The sequence below is a fragment of the Alexandromys fortis genome, unplaced genomic scaffold, assembly GCF_014885135.2.
Source record: "Alexandromys fortis isolate MF-2015 unplaced genomic scaffold, M_Fortis_MF-2015_v1.1 scaffold_27, whole genome shotgun sequence".
NCBI classification, from domain to species: Eukaryota; Metazoa; Chordata; class Mammalia; order Rodentia; family Cricetidae; genus Alexandromys; species Alexandromys fortis.
Window position 1 is genome coordinate 4,134,803 of NW_026067952.1, and position 24,189 is coordinate 4,158,991.

General features: G+C 41.9%; 1 protein-coding gene across 1 annotated transcript; it reads left to right on the forward strand.

Moving 5' to 3' along the window:
• The first annotated feature begins 2,703 nt into the window (after positions 1 to 2,703).
• Serinc3 (serine incorporator 3) lies at positions 2,704 to 24,189 on the forward strand. Its single transcript, XM_050150936.1, has 10 exons — positions 2,704 to 2,870; positions 6,191 to 6,352; positions 8,629 to 8,825; positions 11,828 to 11,907; positions 14,069 to 14,206; positions 14,945 to 15,114; positions 17,962 to 18,052; positions 18,645 to 18,828; positions 22,337 to 22,561; positions 23,270 to 24,189. Exons 1-10 carry the CDS (start codon positions 2,832 to 2,834, stop codon positions 23,406 to 23,408), a joined length of 1,425 nt encoding a protein of 474 aa, XP_050006893.1. The 5' UTR covers positions 2,704 to 2,831; the 3' UTR covers positions 23,409 to 24,189.

A 24,189-nucleotide genomic window follows, 5' to 3' on the forward strand; every position in this document is an offset into this window, starting at 1 on the left:
TCTTATAGAGTCCAGACCCACTTGCCTCGGGGTAGTACCACCTACATCAATTAACCATAAAGATTAATTAGCAAATCTGGCCATGGAATTCTCCCACGTTTCTACCGGAGTATTTGAGAGTGCCTGCATTTACAACTCTATAATTTTATGTGTATGGGTGTTTTGCCTGCATGTATGTCTGTTCACCATGTGTGTGCCTGGTGTCCACAGAGGTCAGAACAGGATGTTAGAGCCCCTGGGAACTGGAGTTATAGAAGGTTGTAGGCTGCCCTGTGGGTACTGGGAAGTGGACTTGGGTCTTCTGAAAGAGCAACCAGTGCTTGTTCTTAACTGCTCACCCACCTCACCTGACCTTGACCTTCTGACCCTTTATCTTACTTTTTTTTTTGTAAAGTCTCCTGTAGCTCAAACTGGCCTCAAACTCCATATATACCATATATAGTAGTAGAAGATACCCTTGTACGACTTTTTTTTTTTTTAAAACAGGGTCTCTCTGCATAACCCTGGTGATTCTAGAGCTCTGAATGTAGACCACATTGACCTTGAAATCACTTCTCCAGACCCGTCCCTCCAGTGTAGGGATCTAAGGGACCCACCACCACCCCATCCTGACCTTGAACTGAGTGTCCTGCCTCCATAGTCCAAGCAATAGGATCCTAGGTGTTGGCCACTATGCCTAATTTATGTGGTGGTGGGGTTCAAACTCAGGGCCAACCACTCTACTAACTGAGCTACAATCCCAGTCCTTGAATATACTTTTACTGAAAGAATATCCTATAGCATTTCATAGTTCCCATTGAATGAAATTAGGAGATGAACACTCTGAGATAGGCTGAGGAGAAGGCTTTTATTTTAGATGTGAGGGAGAGAACAGCCAGAGGCATCTGGAAGAGCCTAGATCAGGGAGAGAAAGTAGTGGACTGGCCCTGGCCAGTGTTATGTCCAGATCACGCTGTCCCCCTCAAAACCAACCAGGAGACTGAGTCCTGTATGTAAAAGCAAAGAGCCTTTATTCTTACACAAGTTTGCAAACTGGGTCGGTCTCTCTATGTGTCCAATGTATTGGAGTGATCAGAGAGCCCTGAGCTCAGTTAGAGTTAGCAAATGCAGGGGTGAGGGATTTTTAAGATTTGGGATCCTTGCCGGGCGGTGGTGGCGCACGCCTTTAATCCCAGCACTCAGGAGGCAGAGGCAGGCGGATCTCTGTGAGTTCGAGACCAGCCTGGTCTACAAGAGCTAGTTCCAGGACAGGCTCCAAAACCATAGAGAAACCCTGTCTCGAAAAAAACAAAACAAAACAAAACAAACAAAAAAAAAAAAACAAAAAAAAAGATTTAGGACCCTTGATTGACTGACGTTGTCTAGGGGTGTCCTTGTGAAAAGCTACGGGTCAGTGCTGGCAGGTGATCCTATCTACAACGGTTGGAAAAATAGGAATTTCCTTTGGATGATTTGTTCCTGGGTGGTGCCTGGGTGCCTGGGTAATCTCAGTTTGTGGTCTTTAAAGAACCAGGTACTGCCTCAGGGTAAACTACTGAGGCCCAGTCCTCTATTGAGCTGGTCATGGCTGGGTCCTATAGCCAGCAGGCTGAATCTGTCATGAGAGGAGAGGAAGGGAGGGAGAGAGAAAGAAGAGAGAGAGAGAGAGAGAGAGAGAGAGAGAGAGAGAACCTAGCATGAGCTGAGAACCAAGAGGGCAAAGAGAACCAAGAGAGCGCAGGAATATATAGACATGAGAAACTGGGGGGAAGGGAAGCGAAGTCTGTGGGGTGGAGAGGTTCAGGGTAGGGGATGCGGTTAGAAGAGCTGAGAGGATCCTCAGGCACTGGGTGAGCCTGGAGGCCTGCTGTGCTCTGGGTGAGCTCGTAGGCACAGTTGGCCATTTGTTCTGAGTGTCTTTTGGACCCGACACTCATCTCCTTACAACAGTAGCTTTTGTTCTGCCAGTATCCTCTTAACTGGGTCACAAATTCTGAGTTGATGATGTAAAATGATGGTCTTTCTTTAAAGGGAATAAGAGCTCATTTTGAGCCCAAGATGGCCATGGCTCTAGAACATTCATGTAACCCTGAATGGTGTATTGAGCTCCACTGTGGAAGAGGGTAGCGACTCAGTCTTTCTTCTGTCTCAGCAGCCTGGCCTCGAACTCATTATACAGCTCGGGCTAGCCTCGGAATTTTATTATCCTGTCTCATTCTCTCTGATACGGACATGCACCACTACTTTCGGTGCAAGAACAACCCTCTCCTCCTTCAGATAAAGGGTCACATTGTAGCCCAGGTTTGCCTGGAATTCTTTATGTAGCCTAGGATAGCCTTGGACCCCGATCCTCTCTAGTGCTGGGACCACAGGTCCTAACTGGTTATTACATGCATGACCCAACATAGCCTGTTTGCCTCCAGCCTTACAAACATTCCATCTCTCCATAATCACAATGTACTGGCCAGCCACAATTAAACAGCTTGTCGGATGTTTAGTATGGATGCAGCTTCTTCACAGAACTACAGTTCGCGGGGGATTGTGCTGTGTCTCTCTGCGCCATTGTGCACCCTAGGATCACCAGCTCCCCAAGCGAACCAGGGCTGTTTATCCTGAACCCTTTGTGGCCCCTGCATCTCCAGCAGCCGTAGCTCCGCCTTCCCCCTCCTCCTCAGCCAATGAGTCAGTGGGCAGTGGGCGTGGCCACTCGATGACATACTGGGCGTCCTGCGAAGGGCGGGCCCTGTTTCCGGCTTGAGAAATCGTCGCGTTTCTGAGGCGACGCCTGAGCCGGCAGTTGGCCACCGCGCAGGGAAGCCGCTCGGAGCGGTGGTCTCGGCCCCAGCGTCACCATGGGGGCCGTGCTAGGCGTCTTCTCCCTGGCCAGCTGGGTGAGTCCCGAGCGAGACCTTGGGCCTCCGGCGCCCGAGGCGCGCGGCGATGGCTGTCAGGTCGCCCATGGCGGGCCCGACCCTCTCCGAGGCCCGCGGAGAGGAGCGGGCAGGCGCGGGCTGTGCGTGGGCTCCAGGCCCCGGGAGGCGACGTCCCAAGGTCGGGGTGCGGCGGCTGGGCTGGCCCTCGGTGTGGGTGGAGGGTGTCGGGAGGCCGGGCCGCCATTGTTTACAATTCCGACGCTCCGCCCCCGCGAGCCTTCGGGACCCTGGGTTCCGGCGGGATGGGAGGGGGAGCGGGTGCGTGAGGGCGTTGAAGGTGGCGTCGTGAAATTTAGGGTCCCCGGAGCCAGTTTTTCCCCCTAGCTCGGCATACGCCAGCGCTCTGCAGATCTGGTTGGGGAACGCGGATTTCAAGTCAGCCCCGCGGCAGCTCGGGTTCAGACGGGACTGGCTGTGCCATTTATTTAATTAGCGCTGCGGCCTAAACGTTGTGGGATGAAACAACCTGGCATTTCTATCCACCAGAGCTGTTGTGAGAAGAAAGTGCAGAAATCAGTCAAACCACTTTGTCAATGTTAAAACATTTTAAAAAGTTAATTTTAGGGCCTGGGAAACCGAGAATATACTGAATAAGCTAAGAAATCAGCCTCAGAGAAGCATGTTACCTTGAACCAGTTCCTGATTGTTTACTCATTTCCCGAACTGGATGTAATGAACCAAGGATTCAGTCTCTGCTTCGTGGCAGAGGTAATGTAAATATCTTGTTCGTTTTTCCGTGGATAGCATCATTTCAAGTTTTGGTTTTATATGAAATGATGCAATCCAGGTATTTATATCTAGAACTGCTTTATGTTTTATTAATTTTTTTTCCTGTATGGGGTTAATAACAAGAGTGGAATGAGGGAAGAGAATAATAGGAAATTAAAGGCTGTGGAGAGCCAGGCAAGGCAGATCATTTGTTATCTCAGCACTTGTAAGGCCCTGTCTCAAAACAGGAAGTGGCAAGTACAGTTTACGCAGGTGTCCGGAGACTGGGTTTAATCTAACCCAACTGCCTATCTCCCATTCCCCCCCCCCCAAAATAGGGAGGGGAGGATATCAAGGAGCCAAGTCATGAAGATACCCACTGTATAGTTTTATTTTTTAGGTATTTTTTTCATCTTTTTTATTTTATTTTGTATTTAAGATTGAACCTAGGACCTTGCTTATGCTAAAGGTGTCTCTTAAAAAAGAGTTCCCAGGCTGCACCCCCAGTCCCCACGCTGGCCTCACACCATCCTGATGTAGCCTCCAGAATACTGGGATTACAGGTCTGTGTTACCACTCCAGCAAAGGATTTTAGCCATTGCTTTTTTTACTTTGTAGCCCATGTTGGCCTCGAACTTGCAGCAATCCTACCTCGGCCTACCTAGTGCTGGAATTACAGGTGTGAGCTCCCACAACTGGCCTGTATGTTTTAACAGAACCCTTCAAATTATTATTATTTGGGGAAAGGATTTCACTTTGTAGCCCAGTGCTGGGGTTACAGATGTGTGCTACATTGCCTGACTTTCCTTTTTTTCTTCTTCTTCTTCTGAAAAGAGCATATATGTAAGTCTAGAGGTCTTGGTGATGAGTAACTCAGGTGGTCGGATCTTGCTACTTGGACAGTTGACTTAGAGAAAGAGGCAAAGGGATCTTATTGTGAGGTCACAGAGTTGTGTCTTTTGAAAACGTAAGTGGGATTGATAAGTGATGTTTGTTCTACATTGGCATGAGAAGGTGGTTTTCCCTAGCTTTAAAACTTCCCTTTAAATGAGCATGTCTACATTGTCTACAAGTGCTCTTATAAGTCAAATGAGGGAGGCTTTCAGACTCTAGGATTTTGGCTTGAGCAAGAGTTGCAATGTTCTTTTTTCGAAACGGAAAAAACAGGGCGTATAGTAGGCAGGCAGATTGACAGTATTTACTCATTTCCTACTATGCAAAGGTGTAAAGTACAAAGCTAGAAGTGGCCGCCCCTCAAGGTGTTTATGACTTGGAGAAGTAAATATGGGTATTGATTTGCTGGAACTGTATAGCAAAGTAGCACAGATAGATCTTGAGCCTTAGCAGTGGGTGGAAACTGCCGATGTTTCAGAGTTGTTGCCTTCTAAGGTTGATGGGAGAATATTTCTGCCATTTTGGTTGCTGGTAGTTTTTACTTTCTTTGGTTTGTAGATTTGGGCTTGGGGCTAATAATACCCAGGATGTGAATATTCTACCAAAGACAGGAAAGGACAGTATAGAGAGCTTATTAAGTACACTGTAGTATAGCTGCTGCAGGCAAGACAATAGAAACTGCTGTTCATTCTAAGGGGTTACTTTCATGGGATGGTGGCTCAAATCTGGCAGTTTCAGTGTAGTGGTGGTTCCCTGGGTGGCTGTATGAAGTTCATTTCTTGATGGTTAGGCAGAATTTTTATTATTTTCCTGAAATTTACAGGGTAGTTTGTTTTTTGGTTTTTCGAGACAGGGTTTCTCTGTGGTTTTGGAGCCTGTCCTGGAACTAGCTCTTGTAGACCAGGCTGGTCTCGAACTCACAGAGATCCGCCTGCCTCTGCCTCCCAAGTGCTGGGATTAAAGGCATGTGCCACCACCGCCCGGCTACAGGGTAGTTTGTTTGAATTAACTATCTGTGCAGGGTAAACGGTTTACAGGGGGTCAAGCTTCAAGCAGAATCCAAGCCTAGTCACTAAAGAGTGGAATAGATTGGACAAAGTGGCACATGCTTTTAATCCCAGCACTTTGGAGGCAGAGATGGGCAGATCTTTGAGGTCGAGGCCAGCCTGATTTACAAAGCAAGTTTCAAGACGTACAAGAGACCCAGGTGGTGGTGGCTCTCTGTGAATTCAAGGCCAGCTTAGTCTAGAGCTAGTTCTAGGACAGGCTATAAAGAAACCAACCCTGTCTCAAAAAAAAAAAAAAAAAAAAAAAAAAAAAAACCACAAAAAAAAAAAATAAAAAAAAGAATGAGTGGAATTTTTTTTTTTTTCAAGATATAGTTTCTCTAGAAACAAGCTGCTTCTCTGACCTGGAACATAGCTCACATTAAATAGGGTTCTGTTAAAACCACCTACCCGTTTGCCTCACAGCAATGAAGGATCTCTCTCTTGGTTTTCGAGGCAGGGTTTCTCTCTGCATAGCTTTGGAGCCTGTGCTGGAACTTGCTCTGTAGATCAGGCTGGCCTTAAATTCACAGAGATCCACTTGCCTCTGCCTCTTGAGTGCTGGGATTAAAGCCACCACCCGCCCAGCTAGTAAAGGAGCTCTTATGGCTCATGGTGGTGTTGTTATAGGTTCCATGCCTCTGCAGTGGAGCATCATGTCTGCTGTGCAGTTGCTGTCCCATCAGCAAGAATTCCACTGTAACTCGACTCATCTATGCTTCCATTCTCTTCCTTGGCACTGTTGTGTCTTGCATCATGATGACAGAAGGGATACAAACTCAGCTAAAGAAGGTAAGTAGAAGTTAAAGCATTTTTACCATAGTTATTTTTTATTACTTCTTATATTTTACAATACTTTTACTGTTATATTCAATCAAGATCATTTAAGATACTTTTTAAAAAAATATTTATTATGTATGCAATATTCTGTCTGTGTGTATGTCTGCTGGCCAGAAGAGGGCACCAGACCTCATTACAGATGGTTGTGAGCCACCATGTAGTTGCTGGGAATTGAACTCAGGACCTTTGGAAGAGCAGGCAATGCTCTTAACCTCTGAGCCATCTCTCCAGCCACATTTAAGATGCTTTTAAAAGATTTATTTTCTGTGTATGAGTGTTCTGCCTACATGTATATATATTGTCATATCTGTAGAGGTCAGAAGAGGATGTCATGTCCCCTGGAACTGGTGTTAGAGATGGTTGAGAGCCACCATTTGAGTGCTGGGATCTGAACCCCAGTCCTCCACAAGAGGAATCCCTGAGCCATTTCTAAAGCCTCAGTAATTTAGGGCTTTTTTTTTTTCCTTCGAGACAGGATTTCTCGGTAGCTTTAGAGCCTGTCCTGGAACTAGCTCTTACAGACCAGGTTGGCTTTGAACTCACAGAGATTCAGCTGCCTCTGCCTCCCAAGTGCAGGGATTAAAGGTGTGCACCACCACCGCCCAGCTAGCGCTTTTAACATTATTGATATTACAATTATTATTTTTGTTGTTGTTGTTTTCTCGAGACAAGGATTCTCTGTAGTTTTAGAGCCTGTCCCACAACTAGCTCTTGTAGACCAGGCTGGCCTCGAACTCACAGAGATCCACCTGCCTCTGCTTCCAGAGTGCTGGGATTAAAGGTGTGCACCACCACTGCCCGGCCTGCCTGGCTTTTTTTTTTTTTTTTTAACAATTATTACTATACATAGTCTAACAACCCAGAGGAAACAATTTAGAAACGTTTTATCCTTGTTTGCATAAGCTTTAAGCTACAATATTCTTTTACCTTTAGAAGGAGTTTGTAGCTGAAAAATTCTGTAGGAAAATTGAAATAACCTCAGGAAGGTGGGTTAATTGAGGACCGGACCAAGCCCATAGATTCATCCTTTGTTCTATCACTGAACTACATCCTGTCTTCAGAGAAAGGCTTACTAAATGACCCAGGCTAATCAATCTTAAGCTCACTGTGTAGTGCAGGTTGACTTGGAACTTGTAGTCATTTTACTTCAGCCTTTCAAACTGGGATTACAGGCTTAATAGTCATAACTAGTCAGCTTAAAAAAAGTGTGTGTGTGTATGTGTATCTTAGTGTTTGTATTGCTGTGAAGAGACACTATGATCACAGTAACTCTTATAAAGGAAAACAGTTTCAAAGGTTCAGTTTATTATTATGACAAGGAGAATGGAGGCATGCAGACAGACATGGTACTGAAGAGGTAGCTGAGAGTCTTACATCTTTTTTGTAATAGATTATTTATTTATTTATTTATTAAAGATTTCTGTCTCTTCCCCGCCACTGCCTCCCATTTCCCTCCCCTCCCCCAATCAAGTCCCCCTCCCTCGTCAGCCCAAAGAGCAATCAGGGTTCCCTCTTGCAGGCAACCGGAAGTCGACTGAGACACTGGACAATATTATGAGCATAGGAAACCTCAAAGTCTATCCCTACAGTGGCACACTTCCTCCAACAAAACCATACCTATTCCAGTATCTCCTAATAGTGCCAGTCCCTATGAGATTATGGGGTCCAATTACATTCAAACTACCACTATACAATGTGTACAAGTGTTTTGCCTGCATGTATGTATGTGCACTATGTGCGTGCCTGGTGGTGTCTTTGGAAGTCTGAAGAAGGCCATGGCTCGAGTTATGGATGGACAGTTGTGAGCAACTATGTGGATGCTGGGAACTGAATCCTGATTCTCTGTAAAAGCAACAACTGCTTTTCATGACTAAGCTGTCTCTCCATCCCAGCTTTTGTTTTTAAATGTAATTGTTTATGTTCTTAGGTAATAAGAATGTAGTCAATTGGAAGGCAGAAACTTCAGTTCTCAGTCTTTTTCATTCTATCTATTATGGATATAGTGTTCTGCCTGCATGTATCCCTGCATGCGAGAAGAGGGCACCAGATCTCATTACAGATGGTTGTGAGCCACCATGTGGTTGCTGCGACTTGAACTCAGAACCTTTGGAAGAGCAGCCTTAACCTCTGACTTTCTTTTTTTTTCTTCACAAGTCCTGCTTCTGGATTGAGATAACATTTCTGTACTGTTGATACACTCATGGCATTGAAATTCCTTGTCTCCTCAGATTCCTGGATTCTGTGAAGAAGGATTTCAAATCAAGATGCCTGATATACTAAAGGCAGAGAAAGATTGTGATGTGCTGGTCGGTTTTAAAGCTGTATATCGGATCAACTTTGCTGTGGCCATCTTTTTCTTTGCCTTCTTTTTGCTCATGTTAAAAGTAAAAACAAGTAAAGATCCCAGAGCCGCAATACACAATGGGTATGTAAGATTGTCTTTTTTTTTTTTTTTTTTTTTGTCTTACAAGACAGGGTTTCTCTGTAGCATTGGAGCCTGTCCTGGAACTCCTCTGTAGGCCTTGCACTCACAGAGATTGCCTGCCTCCGCCTCCCAAGTGCTGGAATTAAAGGCATTCCACCACTCGCAAGATTGTCTTAATATTCACGGTTCCTCACCTTCAGCTGTTGATATGCCATTTGAATGGAAGCAATGCAGTATTTAATCAGTGGTTAGATGTATACATAAAAGGTTATTTATTATAATTTTTTGATAGCTTTCTTTCAGTTGCTTAGAGTACCTTGTAAAATAGGTGAGACACCATGCTTAGACACTTTGTTTTTCATTTATAGATAAGCATGTGCCTGAGACACATACTCTTTTTTTTTTTTTTGCAAAGCTGCTGTTTAATAGACCAATTACAATGATTCTTGAATATGAACATGGTATTTCTTAATTTAAACATTTTCTATTCAGACCCTAATAATTGCTTCTGTGAGCGGCAATTAGCTCTCCCCAAAGCACTAAAAAGGAAAACAAAATTAGAATGCTACCAACTTGTAGTCAATCAAAAGTGATTCTTTCACGGCAATAGCGACGAGTCAGTGTTAGAAACTATTAGGCTGTCATTTGATAGATATACTTTGCTGCCTCAGGTGAGGGCACACACCGCAAGAGGCTTTCTTGATGGTAGGGAAATGATGACATCAATCACGGAGACACATACTCTTAACAGAAGCACACACATAGTATACAAGGAATTTAAACAGCAAAAAAAAAAAAAAAAAAAAAAAAAAATGGGTTGCTTCTCTTGCTTCTTCCTTCTGACCAGTTCCTCTTTGACATAAATTTCTCAGTTGGAAGCTGATGGGAGCTTTGTAAAGGTTATGTTTGTTATAGGTGTAGTAACTGAATTTCAGAGAAGCTATATATTTACCTAAGATCTTTTAGCTGGGAAGATGGGGTGAAGTTCATGTATATTCAGTTCTCAAAGCTTGATACTTTATGTTCTCGCATGCAAGCCATGTTGGCTGGTTGGTTGCTTTGGTTGGGTTATTTGAGATGGGGTCTCATTAGCCCAGGTTGGCCTTGAAGTCCTGATCCTCTTACCTCCACCTTTGTAGTAGGATTACTGGTTTGTATCCCCATACTTAGCTCAAGACAGTAGTAAAGGTTATAGACTGAAAATCAGATTTGGTTCTGGCCTTTTTTTGCTAATGAGCACTGTGATTATGGACAAAGTATTTGTGTCCTATTTTGTTTTTTTTTTGTTAATGTTTTTCTAAATATTTTTATATATGTTGATCAGGTGCTCTGGAATTGGAGTTATAGACAGTTGTGAGCTGCCATGTGTGCTGGGAATTGAACCTCGGTCCTCTGGAAGAGCAGTCAGGGCTCTTAACTGCTGAACCATCTCTATAGCCCCTTGTGTACTATTTTGTAAATGGAGGATTGGGGGATAATTTCTTCCATAAACGATTCTTCCATAAATGTGCTCTCCATGTAGCTAACACTGTTAGAACTTATAATTCTAGAAAAGCATTACCTTTATGTGCTAAAAGTAAGAAACCTCCAAAATTTACTCATGAATGTAAATGACTTATCTTGCATGCTAATTGTTAGGTTACAGACCCTATAGCTGCGCTGTCTCACAAAACCCCAACATACATTAAATAAATAAATAAATCTTAAAAAAACAAAGAAAGAAACAAGGAAAGAAAGAAAGAAAATCTTCAAGGGCCAACTTTGAAGACTTTCACTCAGGGTTCAAAAAGAGAAGCCACAATAAGTGTAGGTCCTAAAGTCTAATGGCTGTAGGAAAAGAATCTTCTCCCACACGTTTTTCTATTCATGTGCTCTTTATTTTTTTCTAATGGTTTATAATTTCTCCTATCTTATTCTCAATCTATTTTTCCATCTCCTGCTGTAAGAAATTCCCAAGCATACATCTGTTTATACTTAGCAACTTGTTAGTAATAAAAAACTACAAGGAAAATTATTAAGGACACAGGCCTTGTTTGAGGATATATAGCAAAACTTAACAGCTAGTTTGTAGCAAACTGCAGTTGCATCTGTGAGGAGGTCCAGACTGTCTTAAAGAAGCCACTGCAGGATGCAAAGAGATAAAACTAGACCATTGAGAGATCTAAGCAAAAGGCAAAGAATATGTGCAGGATTTTAAATTTCTAAAGTGTGATTATAATACCTGGACGTGGCTAGTCAGTTAGGCAGTATTGATTTCTTGAAGTACTAAGATAGAACAAGGAGAGACACCTGCAATTCCTCCCTAATTCATCATAAATCCTCTGAGGGGCTTAAGTCCTACTAGGTCAGACACCTGCAATTTTGTCCTTGACACATCTGGCCAGCTTGCTCTGTCAGTAAGGCTAATGATAGAGAACAGGCTTCTGAATTTCTCACCATAATGTGAATAACATAGTGTAGAGAGCAGCCATGCTTTTGAGCATCCACAGATATGTGGGCCCATAAGATTGAAATGTAATCATGAGATCACATATAAACATTACATGAGAATGCATGGTAATGGGGAGACATCATAGCTGTTACTGCACAAGCGAATTATAGATGAAAGCAACAGTTTTCAGAGTCAGTGGCCCTGCTGGCTTTGCTGGGCAGGGTTCCTCCATCTGAGAATAATTTCTTCGGTGGGTTGAGATCTGAATTATCAATTGTTATAAGATGTAATTGTGTCCAGGCCCACAATAGCTCATGGAAAATAGCTCCTGACAGGTATCTTTCTGCTTCAACCTCTGTAGTAACTGGATCAGGGGCATATGTCACAAGGCTTGTTTAATATATTTTGTATGAAATATTGAGTGGAATAGCTTTGGGTCAAATGAAGAAACAAACCTAGACATATATGTTTCAAGTGCTATTTGGGCTTTTTTTGGTAGTAGAAATGCGTTTTTCTCAGTGTAAGAATAAAAGTTAGCATTTCTCTTAAGTGTGATTTTGTTCTTTAATAGGTTTTGGTTCTTCAAAATTGCTGCCATTATTGGAATCATGATTGGATCTTTCTATATCCCTGGGGGCCATTTTACTTCAGGTATGGACTGCTGAGGGGTTGATGTGTGTAACTGTGATTAAGAGCTGGCCTTAGAGACATGGTGTCTAGTTGTGTGACCACACATTAAGACAGTGATGAATTAAAACCAGGAGATATTTTGACCACTTCTCTCAGCTTTTCTGGAACTATATGTTAATTTTATACTAAATAGTTTATCTTCTCATTTCGTGAGGAAAAGTCATCAGAGAACTTATCAACATGAGGGTTTTTTTTTTTTTTTTTTTTGGTTTATCTCTGTAGCTTTGGAGCCTGTCCTAGAACTAGCTCTTGTAGACCAGGCTGGTCTCGAACTCACAGAGATCCACCTGCCTCTGCCTCCCAAGTGCTGGGATCAAAGGTGTGCACCACCACTCCCTGGCCAACAGGAGGTTCTAATACTCCCATACTGACTTTTCCCTGTCCTAATTTGCTTCTGTGACATGGCATCAAGTGACATCTGACAGTTTCCTATTCCCCCCCCCCCCCCATCTCCCTAAAAGGAAAGGGAACATCTTTTTTGTTGTTGTTTTTGTTAGTGTGTATTCTGGAGCTCAACTTTATAGATCAGGCTGTCCTAGAACTCAAGAGATCCACATTCCTTTGTCTCTTGAGTGCTATGCGGCACCACTGCCCAGTTTAGGAAAAGACTTAGGAAGTTATTTAGAATGTGAGGTCTTAGTGAATTGATGAAATAAATAACACCATCTTGTCCTAACTCTTTTGTGTCTGCCTAGACACTCCTCAGCCTTCCACTCCCCAATAGTCACATCTACCTTGGCAGTCCATTTTGGACTGTGACCCTGACCATGGTCCAGATGAACTAACCAAAATAATTTTGTTTGTACGAGCTAAAACAAAACTAGATAACTAGATAGAGGAAGTGTAAATAAAATTGTCATATGGTATCTGGAAAATATTGCTAAACTCTGCAGAAAGACAGATGTTACTACAACTCTACTCAGACACTGTAATTGTGGTTTTTATCTTTAAAAACGAGCTTGAATACCAAAAGACATTTTGGAAGCATTAGCCTACTCTTGGTCTGGCCAATTTTAAAGAAGTACTCTTAACTCATTGTTGATAACTATCTTTCATGAATCAATTCACCAGACTCCCTGTGCTACAAACTGAAGCAAGTCTTAAAAGGTCTCGAGGGTAAAAGGCACTTGCCACAAAGCCTGATGTCCAGCCTGAGCTTTAACCCTGGATCTCACATGATAGAAGGAGGGGACTGACTCAAAGAAACTCTTCTCAGATGTCTATTTGATGCACTCATGCTCAGTATACACACACGCGCACACTCACTCACTCACTCACTCACTCTTGGGGACCAGCCTTGACAAAAACGTGTCTCGCGAGGGTAAAGGCTTAGGGATTTGAAATATAGTAGAGAATATGAAGATGAGAATGAAAACAATAAAATGGAGAAACATAGGATGGTATCAGGAGGGAATTCCAGTGAGCACTGAAAATTCGCCCACTTTAATTTCCAACTGCTTGAAATACCCCTGACCCCATAAGGTAGGAGTAAGACAAAAGACTGCATTAACATGATACAAGGAAATAAACTTACCAATTGAAAGTCACCTGCTACATTTATAGTTAAACATTCTGTTGCTAGAACAAAACAAGTCACCAAGTCAGGCACACGTCCTAGACCAAAATATTCTGTAGGCAAACCACTCCCTGGGTGGAATCCAAAGTTATCTCCATAAAGGGAACTGGAACTTAGTTGGATCCTGAGACTTTTGTTTCAGGTGTTTCAGGTAGAACAATCTACTTCCCTATTCCTGGAGCACAAGGTCTGGCAATTGGCCACACCTGTTGACAGTAACCTTGAGAGTAGAACTCCAACTACACCTAAGTGGCACCCCCTGTGGGTTTTTTTTTTTTTTTTTTTTTAAGTAGAAGCACAAATGTGGAAACATTTTCAGGCCTCCACAACACACACATATGTAAAATGCTTGTAAAGGTAGGAAATCCCCTGACATTCCTTAAGGAATACCTGTAAGTTTGAAATGATAATCAAATTGCACTGTTGTAGACAGAATGTCTCTACTGCCTGTCCTTTACCAGAGTTGAAGTCTGCTCATAAAGTTCAGCAGCTATATTCCGAAATGTCACTGTTATGGTGAAGAGTAACTGTTGTCTTTGTTGACAGTCTGGTTTAGTGCTGGCATGTTAGGGGCCACTTTCTTCATCATCATCCAACTGGTGCTCTTGGTAGACATGGCTCACTCTTGGAATGAATCGTGGGTAAATCGAATGGAAGAAGGAAACCCAAGGCTCTGGTATGCTGGTAAGTGCCTAAACTCACTGCAGAATGTCATACTGCTACCTTAAGTAGGGAGTATAATAAAATCTCCAGTTTTGAATATATAAACTCAATTTAGGGCTTTTGTTTTGTTTTCTTTTGAGACGGGGTTTCTCTGTTAATAGCCCTAGCTGTCTTGGAACTAGTTCTGTAGGCCAGGCTGGCCTTGAAGTCAGAGATCTGCCTGCCTCTGCTGAGATTAAAGGCTTGTGCCACCACCGCCCAGCTAGGGCTTACTTTTTAAAAACAGTATGTTTATGTGTGGGGAGGTGTTATATCTGCATTTATGTCTGTGCACCACATTTATGAAGTACCTATGGAGGCCAGAAGAGGGAATCAGATTCTCCTAGGACTCAAACCCCTGTTCTCTAGAAGAGCGCCCACAAATGCTCTCCAACCCCTATAACTGTCTTTTAAAAAGCTAGTTTGTCATTTAAGCCTATTGTGAATTGTATGCCTTGCTGGAAGGTGAGCATAGTCCATTCATCATTGGAGTCTGTCAGTAATGGAACTATACTACTGAGATGCTAAGAAAACATTTCTAGATTTGGATTGAGTTATATGACTGGCTCTCTATGTGAATGAAAAGGAACTATTTTCCCAGACCAGGGAGGTTATATCATTATTTGTGATGGGAGCCAGGTTTAAGTAGCCAGTGGCTACAGAGTGAACTTATCTCAAAGAGAGCCTGCTGGATATTCATATTGTTTTCCCCTTTTCCAGCTTTGCTGTTTTGTACAAGCTTGTTTTATATCCTTTCGATCATATTTGCTGTGTTGCTCTACATCTTCTACACCAAACCAGATGGCTGCACAGAAAATAAGGTCTTCATCAGCCTTAACCTGATTTTTTGTGTTGCTGTTTCTGTTGTATCCATTCTCCCCAAAATTCAGGTATGATGGTTTTCTGTTTTCTCTTGTGAAAGACTTAGAATTAATGCTAGCTAAGCTAAAATTGCAGGCAATGTTTTATCTGTATTTAGCTACTTAAATATTTCTCCATATTATTGTTAAATATTTGTAATTACAGCTTAGTGATCGTGTATGTGCTACTGAGTGGCTATTTTTTTTTACTTTCTTTTTAGTTTTTAATTTTATATTTTGAGATATTCTCATATTATAGCCCTAACTGGCCTAGAACTCACCAGACAGTCCAGACCTTGAACTTTGGGACCTCTTTGATGGCATGTGCCACCATGCCCGGTTGAGTTCCTATATCTTGATGATATTCATTTCCTGATGATTGAAAACTAAGTAGCTTGGGGATGGTGAGTTGCCTCAGTAAGGTGCTTATTCCTGAGCTTGGTACCTGGAGTTCCAGTCCCAGGACGCATAGGGTAGATGGTGAGAACTGACTACTGCATGTTGTCCTGTGACCTTCATACACACATACACTGTGGCACACATGTCCCTACACATACTTAATAAATATATTTAAACAGAACTTAAAGAGAAGAAAGTAGTCCCGCTCCCAAAACTAGGTAACTTGAAGCTTGGTGTGGTAATGTCCAGCAGTTTTGGCAAGTTTGAGATCATCCTGGTCTACATGGTTAGTTCCAGGCTCGCCATGGCTATGTAGTGAGACTCTGGCTCAAAGAACTGAAACCAAAGAAATAAAACCTTAACAGAGTCTTAAATGTGAGTAGAATGTTTTTTATATGTTTGGCTTTTTACATTCTGTAGCCCAGACTGGCCTTGGATACCTGATTATTCATCCTCCACTTCAGTAGTGCTAGAATTGCAGACATGAGCTACCAAGCTCAGTTTTTATTCTAAGAGTAAATGTGGAGGTGACTTATTGGATAAAACACCAAGCATAGGAAGAGACCTGAGTTCAGATCCCCGAAGCTCATGTAAAAAGCTGGGCATGGTAGTCATATCTGTAATCTCAGTGTTCCTACTGTGAGAGGAGTGGAGACTTGAGAACCAGCTAGCCGGAGATGTAGTGGGAGATGCAGAAAACAAGGAAGGACTGATAACCAGTGTTGTCCTCTGACCTCAAAACACTTACCAAGGCATGCACCTGTTAGTTACACACATGCACGTACATACACAACATAAACACTTTTTTACAAATTGATAAAATTAAGGAGACTAGAGAAATCGGTCAGCTACTGGCAGTAAGTATTGATCTTTCAGAGGACTCAATTCAGTCCACAGCCGCCACATCAGGAGGCTCATCACCTCCAAGAACATCCACACTAGTGGCATGCACTCACTCAGATACATGAACACATGATTGAAAATAAATTAGGAAAAAAAATGGTGAGAATCAGTCTAAACCTAGGAGGCTGAGGTTGGAAGATTTCTGCAAGTGAAGGCCAATCTGGGCCACTGGAGTTCTTAACTAAAGGAAGGAGAGAAAAGAGAATTTAAGAGAATTATTTTAAATGTGAGAAAACTAAAATGAGTATGGTTGGATATGCCTGTAATCCCAGATGGCCTTGCTTTTTTCTTTTTCCTTTCCTTTGTTTTGTTTTTCAAGACAGGATTTCTCTGTGTAGCTTTGGCTCCTGTCCTGGAACTTGCTCAAACTCAAGAGATCTGCCTGCCTCTGCCTCCCAAGCGCTAGGATTAAAGGCGTGTGCCACCATCACCCAGTTACCTTGTTGTTTCGTAAAGCGAAAAAAATGCCTGGGTTTGTAGTACATCTCTGTAGTTCCAGCTGCTTAGAAGGCTGAAGTGTGATAATCCCTTAAGGAATTAGAAGCTAGTCTAGAAAACCTTAGTGTTGTGATCCTTTCTCAAAAAAGCATGAGGGAAGTGTCTGAGATGGCTCAGCTTATAAGGGTGCTTGTTAGATGACCCCTGTGCCATCCCTGGAACCCATCATGTAGGAGAACTAACTCCTGACCATATTTGAGGTTCCGCGCCCACCATAGAATACATAAATAGGGGCTGGAGAGATGGCTCAGTGGTTAAGAGCACTGCCTGCTCTTCCAAAGGTCCTGAGTTCAATTCCCAGCAACCACATGGTGGCTCACAACCATCTGTAAAGAGGTCTGGTGCCCTCTTCTGGCCTGCAGGCATACACACAGACAGAATATTGTATACATAATAAATAAATAAATATTTTTAAAAAAAAGAATACATAAATAATTTTTTTAAAAGCATGAGGGACTGGGGTGTTGCTTGATTTTTTGCTAGAGGCTCATACAGCCTGCACAAAGGTGAGTTTCAGCCCAGTACCAGGCATAAGGGTCAGTTGTTTCAAGGTCTTTGGCTACCTAGTGGGTTTAAGACCAGCCTTGAACTACAGGTGATCTTTTTCCAAGAAAAAAAAATATTTTTCATTTACTTTTTTTTTTTTTTTTTGGTTAGCTCACATTTAATTACTAAGTGGGCATGGTACATCTCTAGTTCCAGCAATCCTGGAAGCTGAAGCAGGATTGAATTTGGGCAACAGTATCCAGAAAAAAAGAATAAAAACCAAAACGGACATTTCCAAGAAGTGATTGGTTACCTAGCTATTTTGTGGTAGAGTTGAGTGGATTTTTCTTAATATAACGGTTAGAAACTGAAAGCCTTTGTGTGATACAAAGGATTTTCAAGATTGTGAAATGCTTTGCAAACCAGCAGTAGATGTGTCATCTTATTTTGTAGACTAACTGAAACTGAAGGGCTACCTGTCATCTTTTAACTGTCAGAAAGCAGGCTTTCAAGTTCTAATAATTGAGTGCATCCCAGGGGATCATTCATTCCTTACAGATCATGTGGCATTGTTTTTGTTTTATTCCACAGGAACATCAGCCTCGTTCTGGCCTCCTGCAGTCCTCCATTATCACTCTGTACACCCTTTACCTCACGTGGTCGGCCATGACCAACGAACCTGGTAAGGGAATGTCCTAACTCATCAATAGACGTGCTCCTTTGCTGGGTATACAAACTGGAGCTAGAGCAAATGTGAAACAAATAGAAAACTACGTGGAAATGGTCAGTGTTCTCAGTAGATTTCAGCTAGTTACCTTTTAAGTAACTGGAATAAAAGTAGGGATGTGCTCCTGTTTGGAAGATAAAATGGTCTGTTAAACATAACAAAACCAATGAAGTCACAATAGATATTTATAAAACTTAAGGTAACTACTTTTAGCCGGGCCTTTAATCCCAGGCAGAGGCAGGCGGATCTCTGGGAGTTCGAGGTCAGCCTTGGTCTACAAGAGCTAGTTCCGGGACAGGCACCAAAGCTACAGAGAAACCCTGTCTTGAAAAACAAAAACAAAAAAAAACAAAAAAAAGATAACTACTTTTACATCGGGTAAGATGTAAATACAGTACTAATTGCTAAGTTTCAGGTTCTTCTAAACATACTTTTCCTGTGTTTCACAACACAGCTAAATGGTGTGTAGGCAAGCCCTCTGATTCTCCTTGGAACACGGAACACGAGTGAGCTGTAACTAATGATAGCAAAACTTTCCCATTTTCAGACCGTTCCTGCAACCCCTCTCTTATGAGCATCATTACACACTTAACTTCACCGACTGTGTCTCCAGCAAATTCAACTACTCTTGCTCCTGCTTATACTCCACCGTCACGGAGTGGACACTCTATGAATAGTTTGGATGATTTTGGGGGGCTGTTTATCTTTGTTGTCTGCCTTATATATTCTAGGTAAGTTCTAGATAAGAGGTGCTTAATACAAGATTCTCATGAAAGTGAAAAATATGTTTTAAAAGCAGTGTAAAGAATTAAAACAACTTATTTATTTATTTCAAGGCAGGGTTTCTCTGTGTAGCTATAGAGCCTGTCCTGGAACTAGCTCAGTAGACCAGGCTGGCCTTGAACTCATGATCCTCCTGCCTCCACCTCCTTAGGCAAATCCTACCAGCATGCTTCCTTCAATAACAAGTTCTTTGCATATCTTTGCAAGTGTATGTATCTGTGTGTGTATATATGTCTTAAAGTTCAGAAAATCCAGCCGGCAGTAGTGGCACTTGCCTTTCTTCAATCCTAGCACTCAGGAGGCAGAGGCAGGTGAATCTCGTTGAGTTTGAGGCCATCCTGATGAGTGAGTTCTAGGAAAGCCAGCGCTGTTACACTGAGAAAAACCCTGTCTTTAAAAATGAGTGGGGGCCGGGGCGTTCAGAAAAGCTTCTCATACTTCGTTCTGGTTTTATGGAAGTGCCTCCTTTGTGTAGAAGGATAAAAATCCAAGGGCTGGAAATAGGGATCTTTACAATGAACTTTTAGAGAAAAAAATACAATGATTTGGGGCAGAAGGTGTTGGTCAGAGTATATGGCACTTGTCTGGTATGTGTGAAGCCCTGGGTGTGATTTCCATAACTGTGCCAAAATTCTTTTATGTCTTTTTTCCTAATTTATATTATGTAAAAAATTGTAAGTTTAATAGTCCCTATCACAGAACCACAGGTATAACTTTATTTGTACACATCTTCCCACTCATTTCATTTTCCCTATATTATTAGACTAATAATTTAAAAGTAAGACATATTCAAAATCAGTCAAGATAAATTTTATTTTTACAAGTTGGCAAAATAAGAGAGACCACATATAAAATAGTAAATGAATATCTCCTTTTCAATCTACTTTTACCAGGGAAAACATTTAGTACATGGTATTTCAGATTTAACTTAGTTTTTTAAACATTATTTTTTGTGGATAGTTATTGAGGGAGCAACAGTTGCACCATATTGCACATCTGAAATATTAATGGACAACTTGTGGGACATGGATCTCTCCTTTCACCATGTGAGTTCTGGGTTATCGGGCTTGGCAGCAGGCATCTTTACTCACTGAGCCATCTTATTGGCCCCAACTTTAAAAGATTATCTAGAGTAGGGATGAGCAAACTACTGCAGTTAGACTGGTTGGTTACTTTTAGACTTTTTGTTGTTGAGGGAGGAGCTCATGTCCAGGCCAGCTTCACATTTGCTGTTTAGCTGAAGATGAGCTAGAACTAGTTCTCCAGCCTTCACCTCCCACGTGGGTAGGTGTGTGCCAGGACATAGAGGTCATAGGACAACTTTCAGGAACTGGGTCTCCTTCCCACTCTGCAGTCCAAGGCTGTAATTAGATTGTCAGGGTTTACCTGCACCTGCTGAGCTTTTTGTTTTGTTTTGTTTTTGTCCAAGACAAGGTTTCTCTGTTTAGCCCTGGCTTTTCTGGAATTTGCTTTATAGACAAGGGTGGTCTGGAATTCAGGTTGGTCTGCCTGCCTCTTCCTCCCAAGTATTGGGATTAAATGGGTGCACCACCATGCCAACCTATTTTACTCGCCCATTTTTTTTTCAAAGTCTTGTAGCCTATACTGACCTTGAATTCTGCATTCTTCTTAGTGATAGGATTATAGGCGAGTGCCACCACTCTGAGCTTGTTTTATTTATCTGCTTGTCACATGTATATGCACCACTTAATTCCTGATCGTTCTGTATCAGCCTTCTGAGTGCTGGCATTACAAGTCCACCATGGCACAACGTGAACTATAGAAATAGGTACCTTCTGTATATAACAGCTTGCTGAAATAAGTTGCTGGTTATCTTTTTCGTGTCTTAATTGCTATGGCTAGAACTTACAGTGCAATGTTAAATAGTAAATTCAACAGTGGGATCTTTGCTTTGTTGTTGATCTTGAGAGGGAGCAGTTTTTGTCTTTCATTATTAAGTATGACACTTGCTGGTTTTGTGTTTACGATGGGCTCCTATCAGTTGAAAAGTCTATATTCTTTCTTTGAGTATTTTCTTTTTTTTTCCTTCTCTAAGACAGGGTTTTTCTGTGTAGCCTTGGCTGTCCTGGAACTTAACTCTGTAGACCAGGCTACAGAGTAAGTATCCACCTGCTTCTGCCTCTTGAGTGCTGGGATTAAATGTGTGGGCTGCCATTACCCCTCACTTTGAGTATTTTTCATCTTGAAAAATACTAAATTTTGTCATATGTTTTATCTGTTGAAATGATCGTGTAGTTAGTTTATGTCATTTATATTTTTTTCTTTGGTCATTAATTTGTTCTTCTAGTGAGCGTCTGCAGTGTTGGAAATCCAGATGCCTATAGCTGATGTTAAGGAGTTCTTTTAATACCTCTCAAGGCAGGCTGGGACAGGACACCTAGAGATCACTGGGAAGTAGGAAGAAGCCTCTCACCTGTCATAGGGAGGAATGATACCAGGGAAGAATTTCAAGAGGTCATGGCACTGAGACAGAAGTGAAGGATGAATAAGTGTGTAGTCAGAGACTGCTGACTTGTTTCCCGACTGCTCAGACCCAAATAATCACACAGAAACTATTTTAATTACAACACTGTTTGGCCAAAGCCTCAAACATGTTTCTAGCTAGCTCTTAAATCTTAAATTAACCCATTTCTATTAATCTTACGTTTCAGCATGAGGCTGTGACTTACTGGTAAGGATCCAGCATCTGTCTCCTTAGGCAGCTACATGGCATGTCTCTGACTCTGCCTATCTCTCTATATATCACTTCCAACCTGGCTATATTCTGCCCTGCTGTAGGCTGAAGCAGCTTCTTTATATTCATTAGCCAATAAAAGCAACACATATACAGAAGAATGTCCCACATGGTTAATGAATAAAACTGTTTCGGCCAGTGGCTTAGAGTAAATAAAGCCAGTTGGGAAATCTCAACAGAGATATATATAGAGAGAATAGGCATAGTCAAGGAGACGCCATATAGCTGCCAAAGGAGGTAGACACCTGGAAATTACCTGGTAAGCCACAGCATTGTGGCAATACCTTAAGATGTAAGAATTAATTAATAAGAAGCCTAAACTAATAGGCCAAACAGTGTTGTAATTAATACAGTTTCTTGTGATTATTTGAGTCTGGGAAGCCAGGAAATGAATGAGCAGTCTCTTTCTACATAAGTTGGCTAGGAAGAGGTAGGTGGTATATTACAAGCATAGTAGAGGCAGTTATGTTGCAGTAGAAGAGACACTGGGTAGCATGCTTCTGGAATTGAGCCATGAAGTAGCAACTACTAAGAAGAGCACCATCCTGTAATTAATAGGCAGCAGGTTGTATCTTTGGACAGGGCTTTCAATGTCCAAAGTAGAAACAGCCCAGAAATAACTTAGTCATACATAGGTCAAAGACATCATTTCATCTGAAATGGCTCCCTTTTGATGTGATTTTCTTGGGATTACTTTCCAGTATCCGTACTTCAAGCAATAGCCAAGTTAACAAGCTGACCCTCTCTGGGAGTGACAGTGTTATCCTTGGTGATACCACCAATGGAGCCAATGATGAAGAAGATGGACAGCCTCGTCGGGCTGTGGACAATGAGAAGGAGGGGGTGCAGTATAACTACTCCTTCTTTCACTTGATGCTCTGCTGTGCTTCTTTGTACATCATGATGACCATAACCAGCTGGTACAGGTAGGAGGAACAGACAAAGATAGAATACTCAGCCCTTGGGAATGCCTGTATATCTAAGTGAACTGTCCTTATTGTGGTGTCCTTCTCTGTCTCAGAGAATGAAGCTGTCTGTATTTAGTGTCCTTTTCTGGAGTCCTTTTTGTTTGTTTCAGATGGTCTAGCTTCAAACTTGCTCTTGTTCTGCTACATCCACCTAACTCCTGAGATTAAGAGCATGTGCTAACATGCCCTGCTTGAAATAGAACCCAGTAGGAATTCTTTGTGGTTCAAATTATTGATTGCTTTAAGAAAATCATGGCATAAAACCATTTGGCCTGATACTGATAGATTTTTTTCCTGTGCTTTTAGAAAGGCAATATTAAAGTCTTCTGGTCAAGGTAATAATATCCTAAGCAGGAACCATTTCAGGGAGACTATTTCCATTTTGCTAGTAACTAGAATAATTCAGATGGTAGGTACTTTGCTAAAAGAATAGTTATATCTTTCATGTTAGCAAGAAGGGAAATGCTGTTTGAGAGGCAGAGTCTGTTGGTCATAGTAACTTAAAATAGCTTCTCAAGTCCCTAATAGAACCATCCTAGGTTAATAGTAGTAGCTAAGTCTCCCTGAGGGGTTTCTTGGCATTGGCCAGGGTGAGTGAGTGGTATGGGAAGGATTCAGCTTCGCAATATTAAGTTTCCTTCCTCTCCCTCTTCTTGTTTTTCTTAGTCCTGATGCCAAGTTCCAGAAAGTATCCAGCAATTGGCTAGCTGTGTGGGTCAAAATGGGCTCCAGCTGGGTGTGCCTCCTCCTTTACCTCTGGACTCTTGTGGCTCCACTCATCCTCACAGGTCGGGACTTCAGCTGAGCTTCAGAGTGCCAAGGATACTGCTAAAGCTGACAAAGCTCCTTTGCTGAAAACACATATCCCTTCTCGTTTCATCCACTAAACTGTTATGTGAACGCTTTACAAATTTGGCTGTATTAATGTTTATATCAAAAGGCAAGAAATGAATAATGCTTGATGCAGAATCTGAACTTTCATATATATACATATGTTTATTTGTAAGGCTATAGCACAAAGGGAACATTTTGTGTTTTAGCGTGAACTACAGCTGTGCTGTGAAGAGAGTTCTTTATAAAGACCTGTAGATTCCTACTTGGGTCTAAAATGTAAGTTAGAAGATTGATGGATATTTGAGGCTATCTTTAATATATTTCTATTTCAGTCTCCTTAAAAACCAAAAAAGTAATGCATTAATCCACAGTTTTCTCACTAGAGGTCTTTGGTGAGTGACACAGGCACACTGTTTCTTCCATTGGTTCTTCAGAGGTAGCATCTTGGTTTGTGGAAAGGAATTATGGATGTAGGTCCTTCCCCAGAAACCTGGCTGCTGATAAGGCTGAGAGAAGGCTATTGAGTTCCTTTACTTTTTATACTACACTGCTGCTTGATAGAAGTCTGTGGCTTTGTCAGATATGTCATCCCAGTAAATGCTTTGTAGATTTGATTAAATGAAAGTTCACTTGGGAAAACGCTGCAGTGTTATGTACTGATCTTGTTATAAGTGTGTAAAAGTCAGAGGCATGTTAGTTTATTACATTTGCATTATAAAATTACTTGATTAAAATAGATATTTAGTTTCTTG

What these genes read in the sequence shown, in the direction of transcription:
- Serinc3 (XM_050150936.1), top strand. Translation starts at nt 2,832, where the DNA reads ATGGGGGCCGTGCTAGGCGTCTTCTCCCTGGCCAGCTGG. An exon ending in TCTTCTCCCTGGCCAGCTGG is followed by an intron (nt 2,871 to 6,190) that starts GTGAGTCCCGAG and finishes GTGTTGTTATAG; the next exon opens with GTTCCATGCCTCTGCAGTGG. An exon ending in GTCTGCCTTATATATTCTAG is followed by an intron (nt 18,829 to 22,336) that starts GTAAGTTCTAGA and finishes ATTACTTTCCAG; the next exon opens with TATCCGTACTTCAAGCAATA.